Genomic DNA, 15,594 nt, shown 5'->3' on the forward strand with positions numbered 1-15,594 from the left:
GTGTTGGGGGTGACTGAGGATTGGACCAGGGTATCATGGAGAGAACGGTCCCTTTGGAAAGCTGACAGGGAAGGGAGGGGGAAGATGTGTTTGGTGGTGGCATCAAACTGGAGGTGGCAGAAATGGCAGAAAATGGTTCTTCATTTTGCCCTTGTCCCACTCACCCCTTTCCATATGGAAAGTTTACAGCTGACAATGCCCTTGTAGCTGCTTCCACTCTGCAGCTGTAACTTAGCTGGAGGCATGGTAGCGTTAGTTGGAATGTCTAACATAGTTACAGCAGAAGAACAGAGTGGCTCCAAGGACATTCCTGGCCTTTGGTTTGGATGTTGTTTGAGGAGAAGATGAAGGCTTTTCTGGAAGCACCAGCCATCATGATCAAAAATAGACTTGCAATCCCAATGGCTCCATCATTAATTCCATCTTAAGACAATAATTCTCCACCATAATAGCAACTTTTGAAAGGGGATTAGATATACATTTGGAAAGGAAAAAAAGTGCAGGTTTATAGGGACAGAGTCGGAGACTGGGAATAATTGGATAGCTCTTTCACGAATTAGCATAGGCATGATGGGCCGAATAGCCTCTTTCTGTGCAGTAAGATTCTTGGGGGTCAATTTTTGACAGTGCGTTCAGGTGATAAGAACCTCTGAGGTGGCTGAGATGTATCAACTGATACATCAGTTTAGCCTGCATTTTAGCACAAGATACCATCTTGGTAAAGGAGTTGAAGCCTGTACTAGAATGGCTGCCTGGAGGGACCAATTGCCACTTAAAATGCTAGATAGTCCTCAGTAAGGAATCTGCTTGGCATTTAGTGGTTCTAATGACCTCTTGTAACAGTGACCAGTTGATTGGGACTAAACAATTGCTGCTTGAGCTGTGAAGAGGGCCTCTGAAACACAATGGAAGACTTTCTGAGACACTTTGTCAAAACTGCACCAAGACTTGAACAACATTCATTCTGTAAATTCGCTGAAGACATTGGCTATAAAGAGTTTAGTGCTGTGCTACTCTAACTTATTGGACACGTTATAGGAGAAAGGGAGTACTTGGTTATTGGTATCTTTCTAGTGGTCCCCCTTGGTCTGGATGGGAAATAGGAGGACTTGAAGTTAGGCAAACAGCACCAGCTGCTGCAGGAGGGGCAGGAAGGCGGGTGGCATCTTTCCGTACTGCGGGTTAAACCCTCCTCTGGGCCTCCTCCACCTGGACCTGCAGTACTGCATTCGAGAGCCTTTGCACCGTCCCTCTGTCCCTGAGCCTTCCTACAATGTGCCGCCAAATGCCAGCCAAAGAACTCCACACCTTCGATGGAAGTAGCTGCGAATATTTAATATTTCATATCTTCATCTCCCTGAGGCAGCTCTGTGTCTCAGGGAGCTTTTCCTGCATGCACCTGCTCGCATGCACAAACTTGCATGCTCACCCTCCTCCTCCCCCCGCCCCCCCTGCACACACAGGCAGTGCAGAGCGCTGCAGCTCACGAGCGTGAAATTGCTGTCCGGCCCCTATCGTGGGCGGTGGTCGGCTTCCCGACTGCTCCCACCCGCCCCCGCCGAACCCGCCCGACGAGGGCAAAATTCTGCCCCGGGTTTCTGGTTTAGCATTTCCAGGCAAGTTCAAATTTTGGTAATTAGGACCAAAATTATGTTCTAAATCCAGACTTTCAAACAAATGTGTCTTATTAGCATAACACCCATTCAGTGTCTGCTTTCAACCTTTGGCCAAAATTGGCCAAAATTCCCCCTATGATCCGAAGGCATATTACTCCTTTGATTATGTAGGGAGAGGGAGGGAGAGAGAGAGAGGATTGCAGCTTTAAAAAACAAAAGAAATACCGTAAGGAGGCTAATGCCCTGACCGTTGTTGGCAACAACAAAATGTTCAGCATCGTCAAAATGGATATCGGCCAAATACCAGGCATGGGCAAAGATCTGTCCCGTCCCATCAAAGTCCTGAGAACAGCCAAGGTGTTGCCCTGGAACATAAGCACAAATCTATCTGGTTAAGCTGTGGTTTCCAAACTTTATTATGTAGGGACGCTCTACTGCTCCTGTTAAGTATTCACACACCCCAGGAGATCCTCGGTTCAAAGCCCGATAAGTCAAAGCAAAACAGTGAGAACATTGCAGAAAATGTGTTTTCCTTTGGTCAATGAGTGTACAGCATGAAAATAATGGCCCAGGACAAGAAATCTCCATGTATTGCCAAGTGGGACAAGAAAATCTATTCAATGTTGCCCACTCGTTTTGTATTTCCTGAGCTACCTCAACAGGACCCACTGACCCTCCTGATTTAGTACCATATGCGAATGTAACCACATTGCATTGGAATCCAAGTCACTGACATAAATTAAGAGTCACGGGGTAGAATTTTATGGCCCTGCCGGGGGCGTGGGCCGGAAAATACGGCAAGCTGTTCAAAAGCCCATTAACTTTGGTGGGACTGGAAAATCTCACTGGCGGGATGGGCCGTAAAAGTCCGCCCAAGGTCTCCGTACATTTCTTCTGACTCACCCTCCTCACCACTCAGCAACCATACAAATGGGCAAAGGGCTCCCAGCTAAAGGTGTTAATGTGATGGGAAGAAAGAACAGAGATCATTGAAGATCTAGTTTGCTGAGTGATTGAGGAGTGTAAGGATAAATGAAGTTTATTGGAAATTAGATGGAAGATAATGTTTCCTGAGCTGCTGGGACCTTGGGAATCTCATTCTGAGAACACACAATGTGCGATGTTGAGAAATTACTATCTAACCTGACTAAATCATTTTCTCTTTTTGCTTGTCCATCAGCCATCCTTCCATCCATCCACCCATGCAAGCACATCGCGGGTATAATGCGGGGGGTGGGGGGGGGGGTGGGGGGGTGGTGTTGTCTGCGGCTTCATGAAAAGCAGGGATTTAGCTTTAGGACAATGATGCATCTGGGCCATTTCCTAACAGAGGAGGTTGCATATTTGTTCCTAAGCGACCAGCTGTGTGATGTGCTGTGTTCCCCCACCCATTCTCTTTGTTAATACAGCCCTCCCCTGGTATACTTTGTAAGGAAGGATGAGGTTATTTTTAATAAGTTTCCCTAATCCTGGCTTGGGCTATTTCTTCTTTTCACACTCACTTGCATTGGGACAAAGGCCTCTACTGCTCAGGTACTAGCCCCCTAAGCTACAGAAGATCCTCTGCAGGCTGAGGATGCCAGAACTTCTAGCATGGGGTCTCTACACCCAAACCTTTGCCCAACAGTGTGTGTGCAAATTAAGGGGAAGACAGAGGTTCCACCTTTGCCAGGCTCCTCCTGTCTAAGGCTGAGACTAGATAAAGTTTAAGCTGGTCTCCAGCTGGAGCTATGCGGAGGTCTACGGGAACACCTGCATTATTTGAACCTTGGAAGGTCCATCAAATATATTCTATTTGTCTCACTTCAGTTGTCCATCCCACTTAAAATGAGATATTAAAACCAAGGAATTCTCTGGGAATATAAAATGATTGAGGGAGCTTCCTAATTTTTTTTTTATTATTCACTCATGGGATGTGGGCATCACTAACTAGGCCAGCATTTATTGCCCATCCCTAATTGCCCTTGAGAAGGTGGTGGTGAGCTGCCTTCTTGAACCTTCATACAGTCCATGTGGTGTAGGTGCACCTTCAGCGCCATTAGGGAGGGATTTCTAGGATTTTAACCCAGTGACAGTGAAGGAACAGCGATATATTTCCAAGTCAGGATGGTGAGTGACTCGGGGGAGAACTTGCAGGTGCTGGTGTTCCCATGTGGCTGCTGCCCTTGTCCTTCTAGTTGGTAGTGGTCGTGGGTTTGGAAGGTGCTGCCTAAAAAGCCTTGGTAAGTTTCTGCAGTGCATCTTGTAGATGGTGCACACTGCTGCTACAGTGCTTCGGTGGTGGAGGGTGTGAATGTTTGTGGATGGAGTGACAATCAAGCGGGCTGCATTGTCCTGGATGGTGTCAAGCATCTTGAGTGTTGTTGGAGCCGCACTCATCCAGGCAAGTGGGAAGTATTCCATCACACTCCTGACCTGTACCTTGTAGGTGGTGGACAGGCTTTGGGGAGTGGTAGTACAAACCTAGGCCTAGACATTCAGGTGCAGATGATAGATTCTCTGCACCTGAATGGTGAGCTCTGAGGTTCCCTAGATGTTGGGCCTCAGATCTCATTGTAATGAAGCCTGTTGGCGAAGTGTTGTGTAATATCAACCTGCTCTGCAGTAAATAGGTGAGAGTTATAATTTCTGACATCAGGTGAGACCTGGATCAGGAGTCCAGGGATTGCGGAGGAATGGGAGAGCAGGCTGGGGGATCAGATCAGGGTTTGCTACTAGGGAAGCTTGGGAGCAAGGAGCAGTAATGATTGTGGGTCATGGATCTCGATTGTGAACAAAGGGAACTGGGATTCAGGATCAGAATCGGGGTAAATTGGGGGTTGGGATTTGGGGGGTGGTGTTTGTTGGAGGCACCGGATCAGGTTAGATCAGAGGTAGGTGCTGTGAGCAGCTGTGATGGAAGTAGAGTGGCAACAATGGTGGGGGGTGGGGGGGGCGGTGGCGGAAAACTTGTACTTTAAGGTGAGGTCAGAAGGAACACTCCTCCTCCACCTGGTTTCAGAGTCAGGTAGGCTACTCACTTTCCTTGTTGTCAGGCGATCCAGAGGGCTCCTTTCCCTGAGTAAAGCCCACAATAGTACTGGCCACTGCAGGGCAAACCAACTGCAGGGAGTGGACCTCAAGTGGGCATTAACCCTTTATTTGTATATGAAAATGGCTAAGTTGCTGATCGAAAGGCTGGTTATTTTCCTTTCCATTCTTGGCGGATGTCACACTTCCAACTGGAAATTTGCGGGTCCTTCCTGTTCACTATTTTGGGAGCTTAGTAGACCAGTTAATGCCTGACAAACGATGATGTGTGGACAAATTTATAAAACCATAGAGGAAACATAATGGCAATTGTCCTTTCTATCCTTGGAGCATCACTCACTTATACCTTAGCAGAAGAATAACAGATCATGTTTCTGTCTTTATAAAAATCCCACCCTCTGATTCACTGTTAGCTGTCCTAATGGAGTTTTATAAAAGTTGTGACAGCATCTGTCACAATTTGAATATCTAAAGTATGAAAGGCGATACTTGGATAATTTCCACAATAAATATTTCTATACAAATATTGGCTAGGACACCAGGGAAAACTCCTTAGCTCTTACTCAAAGTAGTGCCATAGATCTTTGACATACACTTGTGAAGGCAGACAGGCCTGCGATTTAATGTCTCTTCCAAAAGACAGCACCTCTGATAGTGCAGCGCTCCCTCAGTGCTGTATTGGCAAGTCAGCCTGGATTAAGTGACACTTACTTGGAGTGGGACCTGTGTCCCAAACTACTGACTTAATGGTGAGAGTGCTATCAGTAAGCAATGGCTAATACACGTGGTGTGGGTGAACTATGAGCCACCCCGAAGATTTAACAAAAGATTTAGTGTTCATCAATGTTAGGGATTCGGATCATGGAAAATAATAATTTCCATTCTGAAAGGCATTCACAACCATTTAAGCCGGCAGAGATTGACACCAGATCAGGGACAGGTGACCAAATTCATGGTCAAAGAGATAGGTTTTAAGGAATTTATTTAAAGAAGAGAGAGAAGTTGAGAGATTTAGAAATTTAGGAAGAGAATTCCAGGGTTTAGGATTTAAACAATTTTCCCATGATTAAGCCAATTAGAAATGTCTCAAAATGTTTGACACACAGTACATTATGTTGAAGTGCAGTGACTCTTGTTATGTGGCATGATACTTGCTATTTTGCAGCATTGCACAGACATCAATCAGATAGCTGAGCAGTTAATCTATTTTTGCTGGTGTGAAGGAGGAATGTTCCCCTCAGTGTCAAGTATCAGCAGCAAGCAAGCACTAGCAGGCCATGTAAAGAAAAATCCGTGCTTTCTGGTTGAATCATAGGGCAATATTCCTAAATGCATCAATGCTATAATTTCTCCTTTCGGGCCATCTGAGTGCCCTTGCTAATTTAATGAATTTGATAATGTTGAACTTGATGGCAATAATAGTGAACATGAGGGGAATATTGTGCTGCAGGTCTTCTGCTCACTACAGACTGCCCAAAATTATTAGGAAGGCGGTGGCATCACTTGGGCAGCATTGTGGAAGTTTCTGGAGGTTAACAGCAGAGGCAGAGGAAGTCAAGAGATATCGGGATAGAGTGGGAAGAGGTATTTAGTGTAGTTAGAGGCTCGTGTGGTGTATAAACATAAACCAATTGGACCAAATGGCTTGTTTCTGTGTTGTAATTCTATGTAAATATAAAATCTCATTATTTCTAAGTTTGCTGTTTTTTTCCCCCTCATCTCTACTAAAGCAACGTAGAATGAATTAGGGGGTTTCTGCTGAATTTCACAGCATGAGAGAGATTTTCCTCCACTATCCCATTCAAAATGGGACAGTAACTGTGAGAAACCGACCACGACTGCTAGCAGATCCTGACGGCCTTTCCACCCATGTTACTGACACTTAGTGGGGTCATGGTGGAGAACCAGCGGTGGTAATCTTTCTGAAACACCCCATCCCCACCCCTCTTGGACAGAGAAGGCAATGGCCACCTCTCCCTCCATTTTGTTGCATTGAAGTTGGATCATGAGAAATCTCGCTGAGGTATATGAATTATAAAATGGCGTCAATAAAAGTAAATACACATCAATATTTCAAGGAAGCATAGGTGAAAATCAGAAAAAATATATTTAGAACAGAGAGTGGCTGATTCTTCTGAATCTTCATTCCTTGCGAGCAGAGGGCAAACAAGAGAGTAAGATTATTACGCTCAATCTCCATTCTCTTATGATGCCACAGGATTTTCAGGACTTTTCCAAGAAAGTGTCATCTTGGCCCCATGAGATGGGGCAAGGCAGTTCCTGGGCTCCTGCATCCTTCTAGAGTTATGGTCACAGGGTATCCGGGTGGAGGGATGCATTATGAGTCAGGCTTTACCTTGCACTGTGAGCTGCCCCTCAAACCAGAGGACCTGAAGGAGCTGGCAGCAGGTCAAAGTTTTGATGTTGTCTTCACTTTGCAAATGGATCTTCAGGCCTTGTGGTCTTCTGGTTCATGTTCTTCAGTACAGCCAGTATGCCCCTAGGCCGGTAGCTTGAAATGTTTCTATCTCCACAATCTCATCGGGCCCTAAAACCCCTTGTAATACCCTACAATCGTCCGCCTCTGACTTCTTGTGAAACCCCCCTTTCTCCCCACCATTGACGGCTGTGCCTTCAGCTATCTGTACCCCATGCCCTGCATTTCCCTCTCGAAACCCTTTTATTATTCCTCTTTCAAGACCCTCCTTACAAACAACCCCTTTGTCCAAGCTATCCTAATGTTCCTTTCTTTGGCTCCACGTCAATTTTCCTTTTGGATTATGCCTCTACAAAGGGCTTTTGGAAGCTTTTCTTTATCGAAGGTGCAATAAACTGCAATTTGCTGTTATTCACCACAGTAAGATTCCAATTCAGTTGTAAACTTTTCATTGTCTGACTGTGATTAAGAAGAAACTCTGTACAGGAGAATAATCTCTTTTAAGGTGTTAATGGAATTTGTGCAGGGTAGATTGATTACCATATGCCTGTTCTCTGCAGGTGCAAAGATTGAGTCTGTGTGCCTTGAATGTGCCGGTCATCCTTTCTCTTTGAATACCACCCTTTTTTGTTCTAAGTCTCCCTATTGTACGATGCTACATGAGGTAGAAGTAAAGAGGCTTGGTTTTAGGATCAAACACATTACAGGTTAATTTTGGCTTGTGATTAGGGGAGTTGTGGAGCTTATTCAGTTCTACAGAAAGCTGGTTCTGCCATTAGTTCTGCCCCTTTTGTTGATTGTTCATTCCCACACCAACTATTCAGTCTCAAGCCAGTTGAGGGGGGGTCAGCAGAGAGGGGTGTTAAATTGTGGGGAGCAGGTCACCGTGAGGAAAGACAGGACAGGAAAACAAAATTATTTAAAAGCTTCTTTTTAAATTCAGACCTCAGGATGCCTTGTATCAGTGAGCCAAGCTCGGCTCTCCATTAAAGGATGATTATTGCATAAACACCCAGAGCAGATTCGCAGATGTTTGTCTGAACTGAAAGCCTACTGTAAATACAGCTACAATTTCTTATCTGGGCGGTGACATTCTTCAACCTGGGCAGCTCTGTAGGGACCAGTTATGTTAGCTTTCCCAAATGGATAAAACCTGCTTCGATGGAAATATTTGTCAGGTCCATTTCTGTCCAACAGCCGCCAGAGTTAACAGGGACCTGGCATCTTTCCCAATCTGGCTGCAATCCAGTGCTGAACCTCTAATCCTCTTGTTGAGACAGAGTCAGGGTGTACCTGACAGAGGAGGGTGTCTGTCTGTCCCAACTCAGCTTAATAGAAGCCGGCCAAATTAACATTCACCTTTAAGGAAAAGCCTATCCTCCATGGCTGACACGGAAAACAGCACATTCCCACAGTGTGCTCATTGAACCCTTTGGCAATATTCAATCTTTCAGGGAAGCAGATCTTTGACTAAGCCAGATTTATGGAATGTATGTAAGTAGTTGTTTTTATTCAGTTCAGAAGATGTGCAGGTATTGGTTAAAAAAAAGGCTTGCACCATACAGAAGGCAATCCTAATAAGGCTGTGGCAGTGAAGGAGTTAATCTGGCCTATATAGTTCAATAATATAGGCTTACAAGAATTGTCAGGGACTATCAGTCATGTATTATAAAGTGCTTTGAGAACTCTATGCCTCAAAAGGATTGCAAGGTGGAGTCAACACATTCTAAAAGTGGTTGTTGGTAATTATCTCTCATATTTCTTTGTTCATTCTTTCTTTTTTCTCCCCTTTTATCCTTTCACGTCACCTCCAGTCGTTCGAGCTGTAAAACAAGCTTTTAATGAGGTTGACTGGCACAAATGAAAGGTAGCAGCTTGCAGGCAGTGTGAGCAGTCTGCGCACCTGCAGCCAGTGACGCTCTCTAAATCTGGGAGGACCCTCCAGTGGGGTACTGAGGGAGCTCAACGCTCTTTGGAGGTGCTGTCTTTCGGATGAAATGTTAAACTGAAGCCCCAACTGAACTCTCAGTTGGCTGTAAGTGATCCCATGACAATATTTCAGAGGGGCAGGTGAATTCACCCCTAAATCCTGGTCAATATATGTTAATCCTCTCACGAACAGCATTAAAAACAGATTATCTGGTCATATGTCCCATTGCTATGTGTGTGGGCTTACTGTGCACAAATTGGCTGACAGGCTCCCTGCATTACAACAGTGACTACACTTCATTGGCTGCAAAGCACTTTGGAATGCTGTGAGATAGTGAAAAATCTTACATAAAGGCAAATCCTGTTTGAGGGATAAATTTTGATCAGGGATTTCCTACTCACATGCAAGTTCCTTTCTGGGTTGGCAATATGGAAGGTGATATTCTTCAAGAGTTTCATTTTAGAGAGGAAACCTTTATTGAGGTATTATTCATGACATGACATTTATGGGGGGATAAATATATTGCTATTCCATGTAACGATATTCATTCTGATATTAGAAGTTCATCTCCATGACAATCGTCACCTTTTAGAAGCAATTCACTGCTTGAGGGTTCCTGAGACTTTCCAATGTAAAAGGTTCAACATTACGCAAAAGTTAATTACCTCTGATGCTGCACATGGAACATACTTGTGATGTCTAACTGTTAATCTAGGCTAAAAACAAAAAACTACTGAGGATGCTGGAAATCCAAAACAAAAACAGAATTACCTGGAAAAACTCAGCAGGTCTGGCAGCATCGGTGGAGAAGAAAAGAGTTGGCGTTTCGAGTCCACATGACCCTTCAACAGAACGGTTCTGTTGAAGGGTCATGTGGACTCGAAACGTCAACTCTTTTCTTCTCCACCGATGCTGCCAGACCTGCTGAGTTTTTCCAGGTAATTCTGTTTTTGTTTTTGTTAATCTAGGCTGTCCCTTTAAAACCATTGTTCAAATGCTCCCTCTGGGAATTCAGTTTATTGTAGCTGGTTGCATTTCTCTATGATCCTTTACAGGTCAGTAATCTGCTTGTAAATCTCAGGCAGCAGGTCAGAAGAAGCCAAGATGAAAAGCCCTGGCCTTTCACTCTTTCTGATAAAGTTTGCAACAAAGTGTGATATCTGGTATCCAATAGACAAATGTTAGACGCAAGACTATTATCAAAGCACAATTATTATTATGCAGCATAAAAAGGTTGTTTCAATGGCTATTTATATCTGTATTTGATTATAATCCTATGCACTTTCACACCGTCATTATATTTTGGCAGAGTGCCATGGAACAAGTACTCATCATGTGCCAAATTACAGGCACTGGGTAGGGCAACGGATTAGACACTGGGTTTACACCTTGAGTTGGAATCTAGCCCAAATTGAGGTGATAACATTCTCCTTTGCCAGTAAGAGTCCTGCATCAAATGAGTTATACAGCCAACACTAATTGTACACTTTACCTTAAGGAGGTGACAGAATGGCAAGTGTGGGAAATGTTGAACTGTTACTAACTGGTGCTCTTTTGAGACATTTTATAAGGGTAAAGGGATCTTTGCCTTGCATTGAGCTACATGCACTTACCGTTGATCAGGAAATGTCCCATTCCCCACTACTGCTACCCCTCAGCTTTAACAAGTATAAGAAACACAATTGCATCAACACTGAAAAAGGACAGCACCAAGGGGCCAATAGGAACCCCAAAGCTTCCGGGGAGTTGCCTGCTGCCTGCGCACGTACACACACACACACCAACACACAGCTCATAGGTCAATTGCATCCCCACTCCCACCTACACAAGATCCCTGCCCTGCATCTGTTTAAATTGGAAGTGGGCAGGTTGGAGATGGGTTGGGGAGTCAGGATTCAGATTTTTAACATTTTAACCTGCTAACTGATCTGAACTTGCTGTTTTTTAAGAGTTAAAATGGCCCTGCCCCCGCCAGTGTGACTTATTCAGCTACTCTGGACAATAGATTCCAATTATGGGGCATTACAGTTGGGCTAAATGCGTGGAGTTCTCTGATTCTTGTACCCTTCTACTCTCCTCGCCTGATGGCTATTCATGCTGGGGTGCAAATACCATGAGTGCTCACTGCCCTCCACTGCCGTATCCAAGTGGCCATTGTTCTTAAGTGAACCTTGGTGGTAAGGGTCAGTGGGCAGGATGTAAATGCCTTGTGGTCCAGCCCCCTCCTGTACACAATCAATGCTTACACATACACCCTCTCCAGCAAGGGTTAATACATAACACTGACGAAGAGGCCTCAGTATTTCCCCCCAACCCGCCCTCCTCCCTAGCCCAGGAATTCTGATACTACTTGCAGTTTCCATGTAACTCTTTGACTTAGAGTAGATGGCTCCAATCAGAGGTTCACTCTGGGACACCCTAATGACTTACAAGCTCACACGCCAGTTTGTGTATGTTTAGTTTTACCTGTTCCGAAGCCCAGCTTAATGTCAATGTCAGCAGGGAGAGAAGCCAAGTCCTCCTCAAACTCCAGCGGCGTCACCTCACTCCACATGCGGAAGGCCAGCCTCAGGATATTCTTCTGCTCCTCGACACTCATTTGGATGGTGAAGGCCTCATCCATCAGGCGCCATTTTAGCTTTCTCTTTGAGAAGGCCAGACTGCTGGCAGCTCCTCCGAGAGCATCCAAGCTGCCTCGCTTCCTCCTGGCGTGCTCCACCAGACGGTCGAGGAAGCGCTTCCTCCGGATGGATTCTGGCCCTGTGGCTAGCCGGGTGGTGTTCGAGTCGCTGCTGGTTCTGTCAGAAGACGTGCTATCCGACTCGTTGTGTGACGTCGCATTTATGAGGGAGCTGTTCTCCAGCAGCATCTTATCAGGCACACCGCAACGAGGTAGGTTCATTACACTGAGCGTGGCATTGTCCAGGATTCCAGTGGGACTCAAGCCATTGGCTTTCTGGAACTCCTTGAGGTTTTGAAGGTAAGAAGTGTTGTTGTTGGGCTGATTCAGATGATCCTTTGTGACAGAATCTCCAGAAATTCCTTCAGTCATGATCTGAGGCACATCTCGGGGAGCTGGGTTTTCCTCTGGAGAAGCCGAGTCCTTCCCTGACACTTGATGTTCCCAATCGACAGGATCGCCCCAGCCAAATTTTTTTAAATATTCCTGTGAGGAACGTTTTAACAATAAATGTTTTTAACTCCCCTTTAGGTGATTTAAAAAAAAAAGAAAATTATCTCGGAGACTAATGGAGATGGCGACGAATACATATCAGAAATAAACTTAACCAGGCATCCTTTCCATGTTACATGGGACACAATGCCCTTCACACTCAAATTTCCAGCACATTCTGCAGTTATGTTCCAGGGATGCTAAACCTGGGGTATTTCTGAGGGATGTGAGAAGGCTCTTATTTAAGCTCATATTCTTTGCTTTCTTTTTTTGTGGCAACTGGAAGAGATAACTTGTTGAGTGTGGAAGAAAGCTTTCTACCAAGCCCAAATCATCCATAGCTCTAGTGCAACCTGCCTCTCATGGTCTCTACATTGTCCATTTAGTCTCTTGAGCAAACTGCTGCATAGTAGTCCCTGATTCTCAAAGGTTATCAAGTAAAATTTATCCATCCTCAAAGTGTCTAACAGTCTCGGTGCCTTCACAGGAACAGGCATAGACCATAGAGCTGCTTGGGCCTGCTCTGCCATTTAATTAGTTCATAGCTGATGAGTACCTCAGTCTGTTGACCTTCCCTAGCTCCATATCCCTGATGCCCTTAACCAACAAAAACATCCCAGCATTCACCTTTCAGATTTCTAGCACCTGAGAGAAGACATATGTCCCTTTATCATTCTGATCTCCAGTCCCAGCAGTGCCAGAGCCATTGTGTTCCACAGACCGTCACACCCATTCCCAATCGCTTTAACCTCCACTCTCATTCCGAACCTGATATTCATTCCGGAAGTAAATGAGCAACAATTGATTTTGATCAGAGGCTATTCAACAGAATAGAGGAAGTTCTACTCTGCAGCTAATCTCTTATACCTGACATGAGAGAACTAATGTTTCAAGTCCATATGACTCTTCTTCAGAGCTCTGAAGAGTCATACGGACTCGAAATATTAACTCTGTCTTTCTCTCCGCAGATGCTGTCAGACCTGCTGAGTTTTTCCAGCATTTTTTGTTTTTGTTTCAGATTTCCAGCAACCACAGTATTTTGCCTTTATACGATATGAGAGAACTAATTCTGGTCACTGCACTGAGGTACTCTATGCCTAATCACGAATATCCCTAAATTTGACAAGCATCAAAGTTCACTCAAAAAACTGCAAAACATCTAGTTAACTCTTGTTTTCATCTTTGAATAGTTCTATGATGTGTCAAGGTCACTGGAGCTAGTGTGTAACTTCAAAGACCAATCCTTAGGTACCACCACTGCTTTAGCGAGATAGTCTTAACTAGAGTTGCCCTGTGCCATAGAGTTCAGGAAGATCTCAGCTGCATTGCTCGGTAGAGCCTTAATGAGACCCTGTTTGGACCCTGCACCATAGGGAGGATATATTTGCCTTGAAGGAGACACAGCACATATTCACCAGAATGATACTGAGGCTTAGGGGGCTAAATTGTGAGAACAAGTTGCTTGAAGTCCCTTGAGTTTAGAAGATTGAGGGGGTGACGAGGGGTTTAAATTGTTAATAGATATTTCCTCCTAATCTAGGGACATAAACTGGTGAGTCAGAACAAATAAACATTAGGTACAGAATGGGGGGAAAAGTTGCTAAGCTCCCTTAGCGGCTCAGTTGGCAATAGCAAGTGCACATCTAATCCATCCTCGGAAAGACTGCTTGCCAGCTTAGATGCTATCACTGGGAGGTTTAGTGGAGCCACTGTTGGTCGGAGGATGGGCAAGGTCAGTTAGGGATCTGATTGTCATCTGTTGCCTTCTTGTAGAAATTATATGGACTTTGAAGACAGAATCGGGTTTCAGCATTGACTGATTTGGCAAGGGACTTGCGGGGTGCTGTTCCTTGTGAAACCACAGCCTGACTGGAGAGCAGGGGGCGCAGAGCTTACATTACAGCCTACCGCCTTTTTAAATGAATGGGGTTTTCACTCCTACACGTTTTGCTGCAGAGTTTACACGATCACAAATAAACGGCAGGGTAAGGGTCACAGAGGGCTCAGTGCTGCAGGACTATCACCCGCCAATCGTTACCAGCAAGTTGCAGCCCAGGTGTCTTATATAAGGCGAAGTATTTCCACTTTGCATCAAGCGCAGTATAACTTCAGCCCCAGCACCAGTTGCTCACAACCCCAGAATTCCGAATCTAAACGAAGAAAAATAAATCTACATGCTGGAAATGGGTCGATGCATTTGCCGACAAACTCAGTCAAACCAGGAGGCCAGCAAGTGACGGTACAAAACTAAAATTAAAAGGACAAATATCCGGCTGTCAGGTATAGCACTTTGCAGCTGACAATACACTTTTAAACGGACGATCCGAGTTTAGCATCCTCCCATCCTCCCCATATAAACCAGGGTTGGGAGGAGTGGTTTCTTCTCTCTCACCTCTGCTGTTTGGGCGGTGAGGACGCGGGGAGCCCGGTGCTTGTTCAGTTGAGTGTCAGAGTGATCCCTTCTGTTGAAGACCGGCTCCCCTCCGCCAGGCATCAGCGCAGGGAATGCGGCCGCAAGTACCAGGAAGATGGGCAGCTGCATCCTTCTGGCCTCAGCGCCCTCTGTGTCTGTGACTCGTGGAGAATTTCCGCCGGCAGCTGGTCTGCAGGCTGACTTTTTAAGAATGAATTCCCCCCTCCCTCCCAGTGACGTTTAGTCACAGCACACCCACAGTCCCGCACTAACACAGAGAGGCAGCGACGATTACAACTTTCAGGCTTAGGAGGAAAAAAAAACCCTTTAAAAGAAACTCTTCCCACTTCTTTCTTCAAGGAAGAAACACAATATGTTTACTTTCAGGACATTTTTTGGTTAATTCTTTCTGTTTGAATCCATCAAATTGCAACTGGATATTTTAAAATGATGTGTGGAGGTCTTGTGGCGCAGCGGTAGCACCCTCTGGGCCAGAACTCTGGGTTGAAGTCCCACTCGAGGACTTGACGGCCACAGAAGGTGTGTTCATAATGTGTCCAAAAGCAGGCTGATTATCAGCCTGTAAATCCTCCCAATACCGCCTAATGGAAGCAGTAAGAGTGGAAGAGCTGCCTGGTCAGCCATACTGCAAAAGGCAATGGCAAACTACTACAGGACTGGAGGAAGCATATAGTTGTCAATGCCATCTTGGGGCACAGTACCTGGAGGAGGATATAATGTGCAAACACTTGTTGCCCAGTAATTACATACCCATTGACATCTGTAATAACTTGCTCTTACATGGAACCTTTAGTGAATGGTTCATATGGGTGGGTGGAGATGTATAAGAAGAGGAGCTCAAGTAGGAACAGTCGAAAAAGGCTTTAAGGGAGATCCTGAACCTGGGGAGATGTAGTAGAGGGATTTAGAAAGTGACCACTTTCTAATCACTTTTCAGGAGGAGTTTGTGTGGGGAGGTGACATTGCTGAAGACTA

General features: G+C 45.1%; 1 protein-coding gene across 2 annotated transcripts in view; it reads right to left on the reverse strand.

Annotated features, from left to right (window-relative positions):
- Window positions 1–14,731, reverse strand: part of LOC144685236 (matrix metalloproteinase-21-like) — a 45,955-nt gene extending 31,224 nt beyond the window's left edge. For both annotated transcript variants that reach the window (XM_078549670.1, XM_078549669.1), the window contains exons 1-3: window positions 14,578–14,731; window positions 11,480–12,179; window positions 1,842–1,981 (exon numbers count right to left, since the gene is read on the reverse strand). In XM_078549670.1, the coding sequence (XP_078405796.1) occupies window positions 1,842–1,981; window positions 11,480–12,179; window positions 14,578–14,727 (990 nt within the window). In that variant the 5' untranslated portion in view covers window positions 14,728–14,731. The remainder of the gene's footprint in view (window positions 1–1,841; window positions 1,982–11,479; window positions 12,180–14,577) is intronic.
- Window positions 14,732–15,594: the final 863 nt, after the last annotated feature.

This window comes from Cetorhinus maximus, chromosome 10, assembly GCF_964194155.1.
Source record: "Cetorhinus maximus chromosome 10, sCetMax3.hap1.1, whole genome shotgun sequence".
In the NCBI taxonomy this organism is placed as follows: Eukaryota; Metazoa; Chordata; class Chondrichthyes; order Lamniformes; family Cetorhinidae; genus Cetorhinus; species Cetorhinus maximus.